The 17,412-nt window shown below is 41.2% G+C and overlaps 1 protein-coding gene across 4 annotated transcripts in view; it reads left to right on the top strand.

Annotated features, from left to right (window-relative positions):
* kif2a (kinesin heavy chain member 2A) overlaps positions 1-7,435 on the top strand; it is a 37,918-nt gene extending 30,483 nt beyond the window's left edge. For 2 of the 4 annotated variants that reach the window (XM_002934199.5, XM_004910370.4), the window contains exons 17-21: positions 1,044-1,157; positions 2,305-2,455; positions 4,178-4,279; positions 5,089-5,224; positions 6,876-7,435. In XM_002934199.5, the coding sequence (XP_002934245.2) occupies positions 1,044-1,157; positions 2,305-2,455; positions 4,178-4,279; positions 5,089-5,224; positions 6,876-6,961 (589 nt within the window). In that variant the 3' untranslated portion in view covers positions 6,962-7,435. The remainder of the gene's footprint in view (positions 1-1,043; positions 1,158-2,304; positions 2,456-4,177; positions 4,280-5,088; positions 5,225-6,875) is intronic. The other 2 variants (XM_004910371.4, XM_002934201.5) reach the window with 1 other exon arrangement.
* The last annotated feature ends 9,977 nt before the right edge of the window (positions 7,436-17,412 follow it).

The raw sequence follows: 17,412 nt of genomic DNA, 5'->3' as shown, positions 1-17,412 counted from the left end.
CTGCAGGGCTATAGAACCAAACCTTTCAAGTGACCATAATTAAAAACAAAGTATAATTCTGTGCTGTTTCTAATATTCATTTAAACAAATGTAAATGGTTCTATAGATATTTATATCTGTATAGTTGAAAATGGTATTGTTCTGTTCCTAACCGTGGTTGAAACATTATAGCGGAAGTCAGCTCTTCTCCAGCTAGACTTTATTACCCACAGTGCTTTTTCACAGGTCTGTTAAGCAGCTGGCTTCTGCTACATGTGTTTCAGCAACCAGAGCCAGCACTTCAGAGAATAGCATGGGGCAGACAATGCTTTCAATAGCAATTACATTTACACTGAGCCACTGAAATTTTGTAATTATGTACTATTGAAAAATTATACAGATACTATCTTTATGCAACCCAGGAAAGGGTTTGTCATTATATGGGGGTTATATAATAAAAGGCCCTAAGTTTGCCCATAGCAACCAGCATCAGCAGGTAGCATTTACTGGTTGCCTGTTTAAAAGCAAACATATTGATTGCTATGTGTTACTGCTCCTGGGCAAACTTGGGGCCTTTTATTATATAACTCCATGCAACTACAAACCCTTTCCTGTATACTTTCAGATCTTTATTTCTATAGGGAGATGTGTAAATGCATTCACTTCTGCCTCTTTATGGACATTGTAACATACGGAACAACTTATATAGTGACAATGACAAGTTCTATTATCAATGGGAATGTAAATATTATGTTAAAAAATCTCCCCCAGACCTATTGAAGGGTCTCACTGTCCCCAGATCACATTATCTTTTCTAGTTAGGCTGTCAGAGCTTGTAACTACCACTAGGCTGAAAAATATAAAAGGTATTGAATTGTTGTGTATAAAGCAGGGGCTAGGTTGGTTGCCCACTTGTGTACATGTGACTGGTGCTTTCTATGTATGTGGGACTTGTGGGCTATGTCCTATACTGTATAGTAACTTTGCTGCCAGAATGAACCATTCTGAATCTTCTCTTTGTTCTTATCGCACTTTCTTCATTCTGCTGTATGTTGGCACGTCAGGGTAAAGGAGTTTGGCATTAGCCCATCGGATATTCCCTTCTCACAGGGTAGTGGAAGTCGCTCTGATCTCTCTCCTTCCTATGAGTATGACGACTTTTCTCCCACACTGACAAGGTCTAATTCCTTCTAAGACTTTGCCTTGTATAAACTCTATTTATTTTCTGGGCTAACCCCTAAAAATCCCCACACAAGCCCTATCATTATTTTTATTATTATGGTTACTCTGTGCAAGTCTCATTTTTTTTCCCTTTTGCATGGTTTGTAGTTTTATTTCTACCATATTTATCAGCATGAATTTATTTCTGTTTTCACCCAATTTGCTATCTGTCAGCCTTGAGAGACTTCTTTGTTCTTAATGAGTGTAATGGTAAAAAAATAATACACAATATTTAGTGTAAAGTGAAAATGCAGTTCTCTGCAGAATACATCTGTACCACTGTTGTACTGATATTTAAGGGGCAGTATACCCCTTTTTTTCAACATTAAAACAATGAATATGGCAAAGACCCTAACTAGACCCATTTTCACTTTTCTTCTTTCCAATTCTATTGAGGTAGTACAACAACTTACCAGTCTACAGATGAGCACTCTGTAAAATGAGCTGCTTCTTATCTCAGAGCCTAACAAGGGCTGCAGCTGGGGGAAGGGAGTAGTTTGTTTATAAATTGTTCCTGATCATATATGTATAAATTAAGAATGGATTCAGTCTTATAACAACTGAATGAGTTAGAAAATCATTTAGACAGAATGGAGAATATAGGAAATGGCATTGGTGCAATGGAATTATATTATTTTGTCTGCCTTGCACCTCGGAACCCTATATAGGGGGTACAGATAGGTGTATATACAGATGAAGCAGGTGTAGCTGAAGCATTAGTTGCCTTAACCACAGAGTAGTGCAGTGAGAGGCACTCTGGGAGTTGTAGTACAGCAGCTCAATGGCCACAGGCTTTGTTTTAAGGGTTACAATCCAGCTAACCATTACATAGACTACATTACATGAAAGTGAGGAAAAAAAAAAATTACAGAAGCTTATTTAAAGGTGCCATCTTTTTGACTGTTTCAGCAGTACTCTGCAAACCTTCCTATTGTCTGTAGTGGGAGAATGCCAGTATTGGTATAAATTGGCCTTGTAGCCACGGGCACTATGGTACCAAACAAAGAAGTCTGTACAGCTGGCATTAAAGAATGTGTAGAATTATTAGAGCCATGTGGAACTGTTAGTGATCACCAAGTTTATATATATATATTTTTACTTTAGAGTGAAGGAACTTACTGTGGATCCCAGCGCTGCAGGAGACCTCCGCCCCATGATACATCATGCCCCTAACCAGCTGGACGACGTGGAAGCTTTGTGGGGAGTGGGGAGCTCTCCTCAGAGAGATGATCTTAAGCTGCTCTGTGAGCAAAATGTAAGTGCAAGTAGTATTGGGAGGGGAATAAGGCTATCAGAGGGAGAGAGTGTTAATCTAGAACATATAGGCCCTGCTGGGAGTGTTCCTTTCTCTATGTGATCAGAACAGATGTACATTGTGTTCTGTAGGGTGTATTCATTATTCCAACAGCTTCATTTATTATAGTGTTCTGTAATGATTTTATATAACTGGGCATACTGCCCTTTAACCTATTATACAATTAATGTTAAACATTTTCAAACCCTTATATGGGTTAAAGGACTAAAAAAGGCAAAACCATCATGTGTCAAACATAAAAGTATGTATCACAGTGTATAAATAGAGCAGATGTGGACTGTGGGTTTTCCATTTAAGGGACATTTTCCATAACTGTATAGTTATATAGTCTGGAATAAGAGTAGATTTGACAATTTCAGACAAAAAATGTCTGCATTAAAAGGGGGGAAATGCTTTGATAAATGCCCAATCAAATTACAAGGGTTGGGCATAGGCGCCGTTAGACCTAGAACCACATCACCGAGCCAAATCGGTCCCTGATCCAATAGAAAAGCAAACCTGCCTGATTGGGGGTGTCCATACAAGGGCAGATAAGCTGCTGAATCTGCAGTGGAAATCTTCCTGTGTATGGCCACCTTAACACCATGTCCCATCTGCAAAATTATTTTTACATCACTGAAGAATTTAGCAGCTTTCTGGTTATTTCTAAGGGCAGTGGCACACGGGAGATTATTTGCCCCGTGACAAACCTTCATTACCGTGGGCGACTAAGTTGCCTCTCAAGGAAACTTCAAAGCGATGCGTATGCCATCCCACTGGCGTTTTACATTCTTGCCGATGGGATGGCATTGCGGGGAGATTAGTCGCCCGCCGTAACGAATATTTGTCGTGGCGACTAATCTCCCCGTGTGCCACTGCCCTTACAAAGCAAACCTATGTAAATGCATTCAGCAGTGTCACAAGGGGAGTGTGCAAAAAAAATTTTTAATGGCATCTGGGAATTTGATTTAGAAGGACGCCATGTGTTTTATGTTTCACAAGAGCCCATAAGAGTAAACGGACACCAGGAAACCATACATCTTTGAAAATGACACATTCTGTAACATCTAAAATGGCTTAATATGTTCTTCTAGACCAAACTACCAAACTGCAAAGCTGGTGGTTTCTTGTTAACGTAGGATTACAGATCAACATGACCTGTTTAGGCATCAGAATGGAATATACTGCACACACCATGTTTATTAGCAAGAACAAAGGAGAATGCAATAAAATCTCTAGAAACCAATGAAAAGAATCAAAGCAAATAATTCAGTGAGAGTGGGGGGTTTAAATCCTACCGCTCTCGCTGTGCATTTACTTTTAACAGAGCATTTATTTCTATAAGTAAACCCATTAGTGCATTACAGGATAATGGGATATTGTCATTTCCAAGACATGAAAGTTTATCAGATTAGTGTTTTACATTATTCCTGGGTTAAGATGTGGGGTTTCTTGCCCCTTTTGGCTTGGCACCCAGATTGGATAAAAGCCAGCAACCAACAATTTGCTTTACTTTTATCTCTTTTTAATGAGAAGAATGCATTAGTGATTGCAATAGTGAAGTAGGTCATTGCAAGACACTGTTTGTATTATGGAGTACATTTGTGGGTCTCCGTGAGTGTTGCCATCTTGCATATTTCCCAATCTTCTTATTCTATTCAAATGTCATTTGATTTGATTTAGGAGGAAGAGGTTTCCCCGCAGTTGTTCACATTCCATGAGGCCGTGTCTCAGATGGTAGAAATGGAGGAACAGGTTGTAGAAGATCACAGAGCAGTCTTTCAGGTAATTATGTCTGATGCTTATATAAAGAATAAATTGTGTAATATATCACTTAGTGTGACTGGTGTAGAGAATAATGATGTGTGGGCCGGCTGGAAACCCGTCCAGGTTTACCAGCAGGTTTAACTACGGGTCAGGCATGTTTGGCCCAAAGAATTGTGCCTGGTCGTGTCTGAATCAGGTGTGGGTTGTACTTGCCCTGCCACAGCTCACATTACTTTTTTTTCCATGCTGTGGCTGAGCTCCCTCATCATTAGTGGGACATGGGAACTTCCTGGAGCTGTCCCTGTGAGGCCATATATGATGTCACCTAGGGGGCGGGTCAGGGGCCGGTTTGGGCTGTAAATTCCCTAATCAACCTCGGGGCTGGGTTGGACCTAGGTTGAGAATGGGTGGGTTAGTAGAAGAGAAGCTTCCTGCATCAGTAACTTATACCTTCAGTAACTTATAACTAACCTACTGCAGTTGCCTTGCCCCCCATCCAGACAGAAGAGAAGAGTGTGCTCCTGATAACACTTTCATGATTTTAGTGGTATAAAAACTGCTATTATCATGAAATCATTATACAACCTGCAAATTTATATTACATATTAGGGGTGGGTATAAGTCCCCTTTAATTTATATTCAGCAGGTGAGATTCAGTCTAACTGGGTTTTGCATTCAGTAGAGTAATAAAACATAAAATTCAGGCATTAAAGTGCTGAATACCAAAGCCCACAGGCTGTTTCACTGCACAAACCATGACGGGAATCTCGGCTAGAAGTAGGGCACAGTTTGTTTATTCCTCAACTCAAATGATATTTGACCCTTAGGAGTCTATCAGGTGGCTAGAAGATGAAAAAGTGCTTTTAGAGATGACAGAAGAAGTCGATTATGATGTTGATTCCTACGCTACACAACTTGAAGCCATCCTGGAGCAAAAGATTGACATTCTCACTGAATTACGGGGTGAGTATCTGAACACACAATTCTCTATCTCATGGAATATCAAATGCTAATATGTTTGTATTCCAGTAACTAGGCACACACTGTGCATTCACTTGCCCTTTGTCATTGTGTCATTACTGTATGAGACGTTTCCTTTATTTACCAGTTTTCTGTGCTTGTATTTTGACCCATTGATCCCAACTGATATATATACCATGGTCGGTTTGGGGGATCAGGCAGGTTTGCCTTTTATATCTGCCAATGCACCATGTCAATCAGTGTATAGTAGATGAGGAATTGAAGAGGAGCTGCCATAGATTTGATGAATGATTGGAACCATAGAAAGGTGGCCATACCATGTGGGCCCCTCTTAAAGGAGAAGGAAAGGTTAATAAAGAGTTAATCTCAAGCTGCAGGCATACCTTCAGTTGTCTCAATAGTGCCCTTAAGTCTCCCCATATTTCATCTGTTCAAAAGATCTGAAGCCAAACAGGAAGAAAAAACACTGAGCTGTGTAAAGAAAGTTCCCATAATGCCTCAGTCCTGCACAGACACCCAGACCAAGTGAACATGCTCAGTTAGTTAGACTATGAGTCAGCTTCCTGCTGATTGGCTCAGATCCACATTCCTAAGGGGGGGAGCAGGAAAGAGCAGAGAACAGAAAGCTGCGTGTCTCTGGCACAGGAATTACAGACACAACTTATCTTTTTTCAGAGAAGTCAGTGCAGCGTTTCTGTGAGTGCTTATGGCTGTATTTACTACTTAGTTTTTACCTTTCTTTCTCCTTTAAGATCTTGTTCTGTTTGGGTGAGCGTACCAGATTGGCCTGTATATGGCCCTCTTTACATCTTACTGCTCAAATGTAGTATTAAATTGCCAATACAAAAAAACAGGATGGACCTCAGGGGTGTGAGCTGCCTGACCTGAAACTGGTTGTTAATATAAATATAAAGGCATTGCTATAGCCAGAAACCTCTCTGATTATTCTTGTACTGAGAGATACCGTGAGACTATTTCGGCATAAGAAGAAAACATTTTGCAGTGGCTTTTGAACAGATGTGTTTTTAAAGCAGAATTAAAACATGTGCCTTTCTAATAGATTTTATAGGGGAACTAAACACCCTGAAATAGATGTAAACTTGCAACTTCTCCCACCCCCAATAACAAACTGGTGATTGAAAAAATCCGTGGACAAAGCCAATGCTTTTAACATTTGCCTGGAAGAAATCTATCAGGCAGGAAGGTGCATAGCTGAAATGTTAAAGGGGTAGTTCACCTTTAAATGACATTTCAGTATGATATAGACATTCATATTCAAAGACAATATGCAGTTGGTCTTTATTATTTTTTATATAGTTATTTAGCTGTTTGTTCAGCAACACTCCAGTTTGGTATTTCAGCAGCTATATGGTTGCTAGGGTCTTATTTACCCAAGCAACACAGCAGTAGGTTGAAAAAGAGACAGGAATATACATAGGAGAGGGCTTGCACAGAAAGGAAGGTAATAAAAAGCAAGAATTCCAATCATTGTAGCCTCACAGAGCAATTGTTTTTGGATGCCGGAGTTGCTAGGAATAGGGCATTCTATAACTAAAAGTTTACTTAAAGCTGAACTGCCCCTTTAAATCTATACCCTGCTGTAACGCCCACATGTATTTTATTTCCTTTGCAGACAAAGTGAAGTCTTTCCGTGCTGCGCTGCAAGAGGAGGAGCAGGCGAGCAAACAAATCAACCCCAAGAGGCCTCGAGCTCTTTAATGGATGAAGCAATGACTTACTGTAAAACCACCAAGTTATCACCGCGCCGTAACAACCCACATACTTGAAACATTCACTTTTATAAAGTCAGTGGAAACGTCGGCTTCTTACGCCAGAATGGGAACCCCCCCCCCAGTTTTGGGCTAAGCGCTACTATGCTGATTATTTTAGAGCGACTTTTAGTCCACGCAGCACAACTCTCCTAGGACTGCAAGTCGCCGTGTCCGGATATTCAGCTCAGTCACGTCTTTTGTTCCGAGTCTTTCTGCTTTTTTTTTTTTTTTTTTTTTTTTTTTTAATAAATAAATTGAAACGACCTGTGGACTGGAGAATACATGGCATAAGATTTTATAATGGTGTTCCCATCTTGCTCCCCTGAAAACAATGGCTGTGCGATTTTAAGCTCTCTGCATGCCTGCATATCCATCCGTGATTGTACAGATTTTAACTGACCCTGCTGTGCCCATATCCTACGTGCCTTAATGAAGGCTATTAATCCGTAACGTTCTCTCGCCACTAAGCACAGCCTTAACGTAACAAGAACATGCATTCCTCGTTTGTCAGTGTAAAATAACTGTTTAACAGAAGTAGGTCTTTTTCCCCTTTTTTTTTTATGTTTAGTTTTTTTTTTTGCAGGAGGTGCCATACAGACTGAACCCACTCTGTACAAAACAAACAGCTGGAAGTTCCATCCTCCACCTGTAAAATACATATTTGAATACTGTAAAGTTTGGTTGTGTAATTAACATTTTCTTTGTAAAGAATAAAATTTAGTTAATGTACAATCAAAAGGTCGACAGGGACGTTAATTCCTCAAGGAAATGAAGAAATTAAAAAAAAAAATAAAAATCAATTAAAACCTTGCTGCATACGCTATATAACAATGTCTTGCATTGCCGGACTGGCCTGTCTGTTACCAGGACTCTTCCCGGTAGACCCCAACCATAATGGGCCCATTGCCCCGTTTTGACACAGAGCTTTAATAGTGTTTTACCCATTTCAGGATCTGCTTGTGTTTGATTTATTCCCAGCGATGAGGAAGGTGGAGTTAGTTTTAGGAGTCTGACATGGGGTCAGGTAAACGAGTTATTTCCCCAGATAGGCAGGAAAATCCAGGGAGGCAATTGATTACATAGAGCTGATAGGGGGGAAGTTTCTCAGATTATTGCACAGTGTAAATAGGAGAGCAAGAGCCAATAGCTTCCTTAAACAACCATATACAGGTATGGGATCCCTTATTCGGAAACCCGTTATCCAGAAAGCTCTGAATTACGGAAAGCCCGTCTCCCATAGACTCCATTTTAATCAAATAATTTACCATTTTAAAACTGATTTCCTTTTTCTCTGTAGTAATAAAATAGTACCTGTAACTAAGGTATAAATAATCCTTATTGGATGCAGAACAATCCTATTGGGTTTAATTAACGTGTTATTGATTTCTTAGTAGACTTAAGGTATGGAGATCCAAATTACGGAAAGACCCCTTATCCGAAATACCCTTGGTCCCGAGCATTCTGGATAAGGGGTCCTATACCTGTAGTCTGAGCTGTAAACAGCACAGGGATTGAGATCCACCTACACACTGTCTGTCCGTATCTACAGCAGTCTGTCTGCATCCACTGCATGGCTCTGTGCTCTTACACCGCAATAATGCAACAAACGGAACACGCAGGGGAGCACAGACAACTACACAGAATTAGCCCTACATTTTTGGAAGCAGCCACTATGGTTGCTGAGATATCTCTATGAACCCCAAAGACTTCAGGGTAAAAACAGTGCCTTCCAGGCTATATTAATCACTTCTATTAGAACAGGGATCCCCACCCTTTTTTTTACCTGTGAGCAACATAAACATAAAACAAAGTTAACGGGTGTCAAATAAGGGCCAATATTGGTTAATTGGTATTCCCTATATGGACTGGCAGCATACAGGAGGTTCTGTTTGGCAGTACACATGGTTTTTATGCAACCAACACTAACCAAGAATTTAAAAATAAGCCCCTGTTTGAGGCCACTGGCAATATCCAAGGGGTTGGTGAGGAACATGTTGCCCCTGAGCCACTGGCTGGGGATCACTGCATTAGAACAATGAATCAATCAAACATGAGGATACCTGGGTTATTCTCAACAAAAAGAAAAGGTTTTTGAGCTCTGGCTAGTGGGCTCAGTCTTGTACTGACAGGGTTATTTTTCTTAGGGAGCCTGATAAAGCACATTAGAAATTGACATACAATTATTCATTATTCTCTGCTCATTTAAGGGGTAGTTATGCTTTAACTTAATGTTTAGTATGCTATAGTATGTTCTATGCAGCTTTTCAGTTTCCTGGGGTTTTTTTGTTTTAATGTTTTCAAATAATTTGCCTTCCCTTTCTGCCTCTTTCCGTGGTGCAATTTAAAATGGTATCTGGTTGTTGGGGTCACTGGCCCTACTAACAAAGAAACCATTGCTCTGTAAGGGTTCAGTTACTTGTTATTCTTAATGCCTTGTCTCTCTGTATCGGCTCTCCCATTCACCCTCCATTCTCTTATTCCAGCCACTGGCTAGTTTGAGCTAAAACTGCCCATACACAGGCCCATAAATGCCCCTCCAGATCACGTTGGCAGCTTACTGGCCATGTATGGGACCCACCAACTCTTGTCTGTGAATCTTTCTATAAAAACAAAGGGCACAAATGTTCCTTGCGTCTCTCCTAATCACAGTAAATGTTTCTGCGCACTGTGGGTAACTGGAAGGGCATGTGTCTGTGCTGCTCTCAGCCTGCAGGGTTCCCAGGCTTCCACTCTGCACTCACTACTTGGGTTCTCACTAGCTGCAGATTTGTACCAGGGATACACCCAGTCCATAATATCTGCACTCAGAGTGCCACGTCCTCCCCCCCAAAAAAAAATGGCTGCCTGAATATGGATCTGAATCCAAACGCTAAATTCAAATTTTCAATCAAACAAATCTAATTTCAGCTGGTCCATGATGGATTTGGACTAATTACTGCTGAATACTTACGACCTGGGTGGATCCCTAATTTACATTCTAAATGATAATTATTCCAAGAAACTTTAATTTTTTGCCTTACTCTTTTCCTTAGACCCTTTCAAATGGGGGTCACTGACCCCGACAGCCAAAACCAGATCTTACGATGTAGTAATTGTGTTGGCTTGAAACCCCCAACATCCCGTTCTTTGACTTCAGCTTATTCTTCCGCTTCTTCTTATTCTTAGCGCCCCCCATTTTCTAAACGCTACTCCTCCTACAGTTTTAGGGGTACAACACCCAAACTCCCCACACATCTTTGCCCTATAGCGGAGCAGGTTGCTTGTGCTTTTCTAAGCGATCCCGCCCCCCGTCTTTTTGTGGCGCCACTCCGAACCCCCCAATTTTCCCATTGACTTTCACAGGGAAGATTTTCAAACTGCTGCCGCACTTACAGCTTTGAAGCTGCACCCCCCAAACTTGAATAGCATAATAATGGGGTCACCCCGAATGAAACCGCGACATTTCTTGGATGACCCCAAAGTGGGAGGGGCCGACAACAGCCAATCAAATTTTACCCATTGACTTTTATGGGGAAATTGAAACTGCTGCCAATCTTACAGCTTTGAGGCTACTCTCCCCAAACTTGAATCACATAGTCATGGGCTCAGCCTGAATGAAAATAGGATGATTGTTGGATGCCCACAAGTGGGCGGAGCTGTGAACAGCCAATGAGCTTTTACCTATTGACTTGGTGGAAATCCAACCTGCTGCCATTCTCACAGTAATAACGCCGGGATCCCCAAACTTTTCACAGTTTGTCACTAGGCCTTGGGGACTGCAGTTTTAGTTTTGAAAAAGTGGGCAGAGCCACCCAGGGCCGGATTTCTAAACCGGCCGCCCCTAGGCCGCCCCCAGTCGCATGCCCCCCTCCCCCCGAGTGCGCATGCGCAACAGGAGGGTTCCGTGCGCATGCGCAATGTGCGAAGAGCACGCGGGGTAGGGTTGCGCGCACGAATGCGCGGTCGGCCAAAGTTGCATACGGAGCAGTGGGGAGAAGTCCCCATTGCTCCGTATGTGAACAAAAATTTTAAAAGGTTTTAGTGCGGCGGGGCGGCATGCTGCCCCCAGGTTTCTGCCGCCCTAGGCCCGGGCCTTTGTGGCCTCTCCACAAATCCGGGCCTGGAGCCACCAACAGCCAGTCAGATTTCTTTCATTGTTTTCAGTGGGGAAATTTTAACTGCTGCCAGGGTCCCCAAACTTTACAGTTTGTCACTGGGTGACTATGTCCTAAATTTAGAAAAGTGGGCGGGGCCAACAACAGCCAATCAGATTTCACCTATAGACTTCATATGTTTAAATTTAAAATGCTTCCATTCTTTAAATATTAATACAAAGGTCCTCAAACTTCAGAGTTAGAAAAAGTGGGTGGGACCACCAACAGCCAATCAGACTTCACCTATTGAATTTTTTTGGTTTAAATTTAAAATGCTGCCTTTCTCACAATATTTATGTCAGGGTTCCCAAACTTTGCACAGTCAGTCACTGGATGACTACGTATTCAGGGCTAGAACAAGTGGGCGGAGCCACCAACAGCCAATCCATTTCCACCCATTAAATTTCATTGGTTTATATTTAAACTTATGCCATTATTTAAGTATTAATTTCAGAGTTGTTAAACTTTCCTAAGTTAGTCACTGGGTATTTGCCGTTTCAAGTTAGAAAAAAGTGAGCGGAGCCAATAAACAGCCAATAACATTTTATCTATTTACTTTCAATGGTGAAGTGTAAAATGCTGTCAGTCTGAGTCCCCAAACTTTGCACAGTCGGTCACTGGGGGACTGCAGTTCAAAAATAGGAAAAGTGGGTTGGGCCACTAAGAGCCAATCAGATTTCATCCATTGAATTTTATTGGTTTAAATTTTAAGTTTAAAATGCTGTCATTCTCAAACTATTTATGCCAGGGTGCCCACTGTTTGTCATTGGGTGACTTTGACTCAAGGTTAGAAAAAGTGGGCAGAGCCACCAACCGCCAATCACAATTTACCTTTTGACTTTTATTGGTTTAAATTTAAACTGCTGCCGTTCTGTAACTATTAATCCTAGGGTCCCTAAACTTTGCAGGGTTAGTCACTGGGTAACAGCAGTTCCAGGTTAGAAAAACTGGGCGAAGCCACCGACCACCAATCAGATGTCACCTGTTGACTTTCAGTGGGGAAATTTAAATTGCTGCTATTCAGACACTATTAAAACCAGGGGCCCCAAACTTTGCACAGTGGTTTTTACTATATAACTATGGTCCAAGGTTAGAAGAAGTGGGCGGAGCCAACAACAGATCAGATTTTATTCAGTGACTTCACGTTTTTCAGCCCAAACTTCCCTTTCTAGTTATTGTTGCTTTTTATTCCTTATATTTCTATTCAGGCCTCTCCTATTCATCTTTCAGTCTCTCATTTAAACCACTGCCTGGTTGCTAAGGAAAACAAGACCCTAGCAACCAGATAGCTGCTGAAATTCCAAACTGGAGAGCTTATGAACAAAAAGCTTAATAACAAAACTGAAAACCAACTGCAAATTGTCTCAGAATATCAGTGTGTACATTATACTAAATATATAGGTGAGCAACCCCTTAAACTACATTCCAGCACAAGATCCCTTAAAGTTACTGCATGTGCGCATGTGGTGGTTTCACTTGAAAACTATTTTGCAATGAAGGGCTCACAAAGTACCCTGTAAGAAAAAATTACTTTTTTACTTTAATGAGCACCCCTATGTCCTACAAGACATAAAAAACATAACTTTCTTTCTGGCTCTATTTGGCCCGTAAGGCCCATGTTTTGTTTGAATTTATGACACTTAAGTTGCGCCACTCAAGCAGTTTGTTGGGTTTCAGGAACAAAGGTCATGTGTTGGGAATGAAGACGTTATAGGAAAGAAGTGGGGAAAGTCACAAAAGTGGAGAGAGCCCTTTTTTGGAGTAAAAGTGGTGGAAAAACTGGTGGAAAACACTTTCTCCAGATTCACAAACAGAAATCCGCCTAAATTCGACTGCTGGGGCAATTAACCGCCCACCCCTCAGAAAAGTCATAGCACCCAATTCCCGAATAAGCCGCACAGTTTGACACCTCATTCATGGGTCTACGACAAACGGTGCGGGACTCAGTTAAAGTTGGTCTCAATGTTAAGTCTATGGGCGGTTAATTGCCCCCTGCTGGGGCAATTAACCACCCAACCCTCAGAAAAGTCATAGCACCCCATTCCCGAATAAGCCGCACGGTTTTACACCTCATTCATGGGTCTATGACAAAAGTTGGTTAATTGCCCCCTGCTGGGGCAATTAACTGCCCACCCCTCAGAAAAGTCATAGCACCTCATTCTCGAATAAGCTGCACAGTTTGACACCTCATTCATGGGTCTACGACAAGACCTGTATGAAATGTCTATAAGGTAATCGTAACTCCTTCACGGAGTTTGTGTGAGTTCAGGACTACTCTGCAGCTTGTGTTTATCAGGTGACTGAGCAGGCCAGAGTTTGGAGGACCAGGTCTTCTAAAGGGAATCTCTTTAGTGCGCGGTGTATGGCTGCCTTTCCTATGCATGAATATGCAGAATGTTGATGGAAGCGCATGGAAGTGAAAATAAAATATATATAGTGTAACAACGTCAAAAATAAATCAACTATAATATAAAGTGAATGCTTAAGTAAAACACCACTAATACGTGTGACCCCAACTCTAAATATATGTTCAAACTGCTCACCAGAACAGCAAATCAAGAAGCATATAGGCCACACACAACTGGGTATTTGATTGAAGTGGGATCCAATTCAGCAACGTATATAAAAATGGAAAATGGAACATATATAGTGTGAAACTGTTTAATAAATATAAAAGGCCCTGCGCTCTGCAGGCTACTTACAGTACAGAAGTAATATAAAAGCAATGAACATATGAAGTGTCCTCAAAAGCTCGACGCGTTTCGCGTGCTAAACTGCACGCTTCCTCAGGAGCAGTTGTAATAAAACATATAAAAAATCGAGTCACAGTAATCAATCTTTAAAGCATTGTAATCAGGCTGTAAAGTGGAATCACCGGAGCAAAACCGGAAGTGCATTGATGACACGTTAGAGACTCATGTCGGGTAACCAAGGTAACTAGTATGACGCGCATCATTGTGCGCAGTAGCCTACTAGGGGAAGAGAGGTGACCATGGAGACGCATCAACATGTCGGGTAACCAAGGTGACTAGTATAACGCGCATCAATGTGCGCAGTAGCCTACTCAGGGGAGAGAGGTAACCATGGAAACGTGTAAACGAAAGTGTATAGGATATCTAAAAAACGCGCTACAAGTGCGCGGTTCCCTGCTATACATGGAGACGGTCACCATAGAGACGCGTCCACCCCCGGCGTGTGCGCTATGTATAGGGCACGTATTAAGTTATGCGGGATCCCACTACAGGGCGGAAACAGTCCCCATGGAGACACGTCTTGACCTGAAGTATAGCGAATACAAACAAATATAGTAAATCCTCAATTATAAAGGGTTAACCCACAATTATAAAAGGTTAATATCTAAGATCAGACTGGGCACTGTATAAATAAATATATATAAAATCAAGGTCTCTAACGTGTCATCAATGCACTTCCGGTTTTGCTCCGGTGATTCCACTTTACAGCCTGATTACAATGCTTTAAAGATTGATTACTGTGACTCGATTTTTTATATGTTTTATTACAACTGCTCCTGAGGAAGCGTGCAGTTTAGCACGCGAAACGCGTCGAGCTTTTGAGGACACTTCATATGTTCATTGCTTTTATATTACTTCTGTACTGTAAGTAGCCTGCAGAGCGCAGGGCCTTTTATATTTATTAAACAGTTTCACACTATATATGTTCCATTTTCCATTTTTATATACGTTGCTGAATTGGATCCCACTTCAATCAAATACCCAGTTGTGTGTGGCCTATATGCTTCTTGATTTGCTGTTCTGGTGAGCAGTTTGAACATATATTTAGAGTTGGGGTCACACGTATTAGTGGTGTTTTACTTAAGCATTCACTTTATATTATAGTTGATTTATTTTTGACGTTGTTACACTATATATATTTTATTTTCACTTCCATGCGCTTCCATCAACATTCTGCATATACATTCTGAGGCTCATCTGAAGGGGAGCTTGTACCAGGAGGAAGCAGCACACGTTCACACTCCTTAATATTGGAGATTTTGACTTATATGGACTATCACCGAGAAGCGCTGAGTATATGAGTGTTTTCACACTCTCCAAACATTATTTCCTATGCATGAGTCTGCTTAAACTCACAGATGTTACCCATTTGGAATTGACATCTGTGACCTTAACAGAACTTCCTTACACAGTTTAGAACCCCCACACTGACTGCCCTGTCCCAAGTGAAATCACCTGCCCCACACTGTGCCCTTTACACATATAAAGGATATTACGTGTTCCGTGTCTGTTTTACTGTTTTCTTTCTACTAAATATATGTGACTACTGTCTAGTATAGAACATGTTCCCTCTGTTTAGATCTACACCCTCAGCAGCTATGCTAGAATTATTATGTAGTGAAAACCCCTCATATTCCTCAGGCCTAAGACATGGGTGAGATGAGATAAAGAGAAAAATGCTGCCTTTTACTGGCCAGAAAGTGTCAGTATTGATTCTCGATACCTTGATAGCGCCCTTCAGGCTGAATGTGTCCCTCCAAATATATTCTATTTCTCAGGGGCAATTAGTCCATTATATGTAATAAGCTGGACATCACTGAGTTAAAAGATAGTTCGATGTCTAGATGATATTAATAGTCTAACTGGACAAATGCCTTTAAAAGAGCTTTGTACCTACCCAGGGAAAATTTTTGCAAAAGACACAGTACCAGTGATGAAGCCCAGATTGGTTCCCTCTCTAATGTTTCTGACAGAGAGACTGTGGGTTCCATGTCTTGCTCTGAGGTGCCTATATGTGTCTTTAGTCCCTAGTTTTCTTAAAAAATATATCCTAATACATAGGTGAGATGGGGTAAAGAGAAAGATGGTGCCTTTTACTGGCCAGAAAGTGGCAGTATTGATTCTTCAGACCTTAATAGTGCCCTTCACACATATAAGTTAATATAGGGCTGTCCAACTACAAGCCCACAAGCTAAATGTGGCCCTTGAACATTCTATGAGAGAAATAATTAGTCTATTATATGTAATATTTGATCAGGTAATGTAGCATATGTTATATGTCTTTATTCTTCTAATATGTTGTTTTTGTGTGTTTGTCTTAATCTTATCGTAATATCCTTTGTAGTTTGTATTTCCTTAAATTTGAAATACAATCCACAATTGACACAAAGTTAGAAGTAATAACACAATGTGTGTATGTTGAAAAGAGTCCCTGACTGTTGTGCATTGTGTGACTGGTGCTGACCAGAGCTGAGACTTAAGCCAGGAGCCATAACCTGGTGGAACCTCGTGCTCCAGTACTGTGTGTGAAATCCTCATAAAAGAAAAATATCCCTGTATGAAATGTCTATAAGGGACTCGTAACTCCTTCACGGAGTTTGTGTGAGTTCAGGACTACTCTGCAGCTTGTGTTTATCAGGTGACTGAGCAGGCCAGAGTTTGGAGGACCAGGTCTTCTAAAGGGAATCTCTTTAGTGCATGGTGTATGGCTGCCTTTCCTATGCATGAGTCTGCTTAAACTCACAGATGTTACCCATTTGGAATTGACATCTGTGACCTTAACAGAACTTCCTTACACAGTTTAGAACCCCCACACTGACTGCCCTGCCCCAAGTGAAATCACCTGCCCCACACTGTGCCCTTTACACATATAAAGGATATCACGTGTTCCGTGTCTGTTTTACTGTTTTCTTTCTACTAAATATATGTGACTACTGTCTAGTATAGAAAATGTTCCCTCTGTTTAAACCTAAACCCTCACCAACTATGCTAGAAGAATTGTGTCACTGGGGGAGTCCCAAGCCGGACTTGGATTTCTTACTATTGAGTGCTATTCTGATACCTACTGGGATCTTGCCCCCTTCCCATTGTTCTGCTGATCGGCTGCTGGGGGGGGATATCACTCCAACTTGCAGTGCAGCAGTTAAGTGTGACTGAAGTTTATCAGTGCACAGGTCTGTGGCACCCTGGGAAATGAAGAATATGGCTAGCCCCATGGGAAAAACAGATTACAATGCAGGATTCTGCTGGAGAAACTCTATTAACTGATGGGTTTTGAAATAAATGTTTTCCTATGACTGTTAAGCAGATATTTTCTGAGAAAGAGTCTTATACCAATCTGACATTTAAGTCTCTTTTAGATACGGGAGAACACATTACTTATTCACATTACTGACACCAAGAGAAATGCCCTCTATAGAGACTCTTTTGCTACTTGGAAAATTATTTTTAAAACTTCATGGAGGGAATTACTCAATCTCTCCCTTCCTTTCTCCATTTGAATTGAGTTTTTT

Source organism: Xenopus tropicalis, chromosome 1, assembly GCF_000004195.4.
Source record: "Xenopus tropicalis strain Nigerian chromosome 1, UCB_Xtro_10.0, whole genome shotgun sequence".
In the NCBI taxonomy this organism is placed as follows: domain Eukaryota; kingdom Metazoa; phylum Chordata; class Amphibia; order Anura; family Pipidae; genus Xenopus; species Xenopus tropicalis.
The sequence above is the reverse complement of the archived record's forward strand: the minus strand, read 5'-3'. Positions and strand labels throughout refer to the sequence as shown.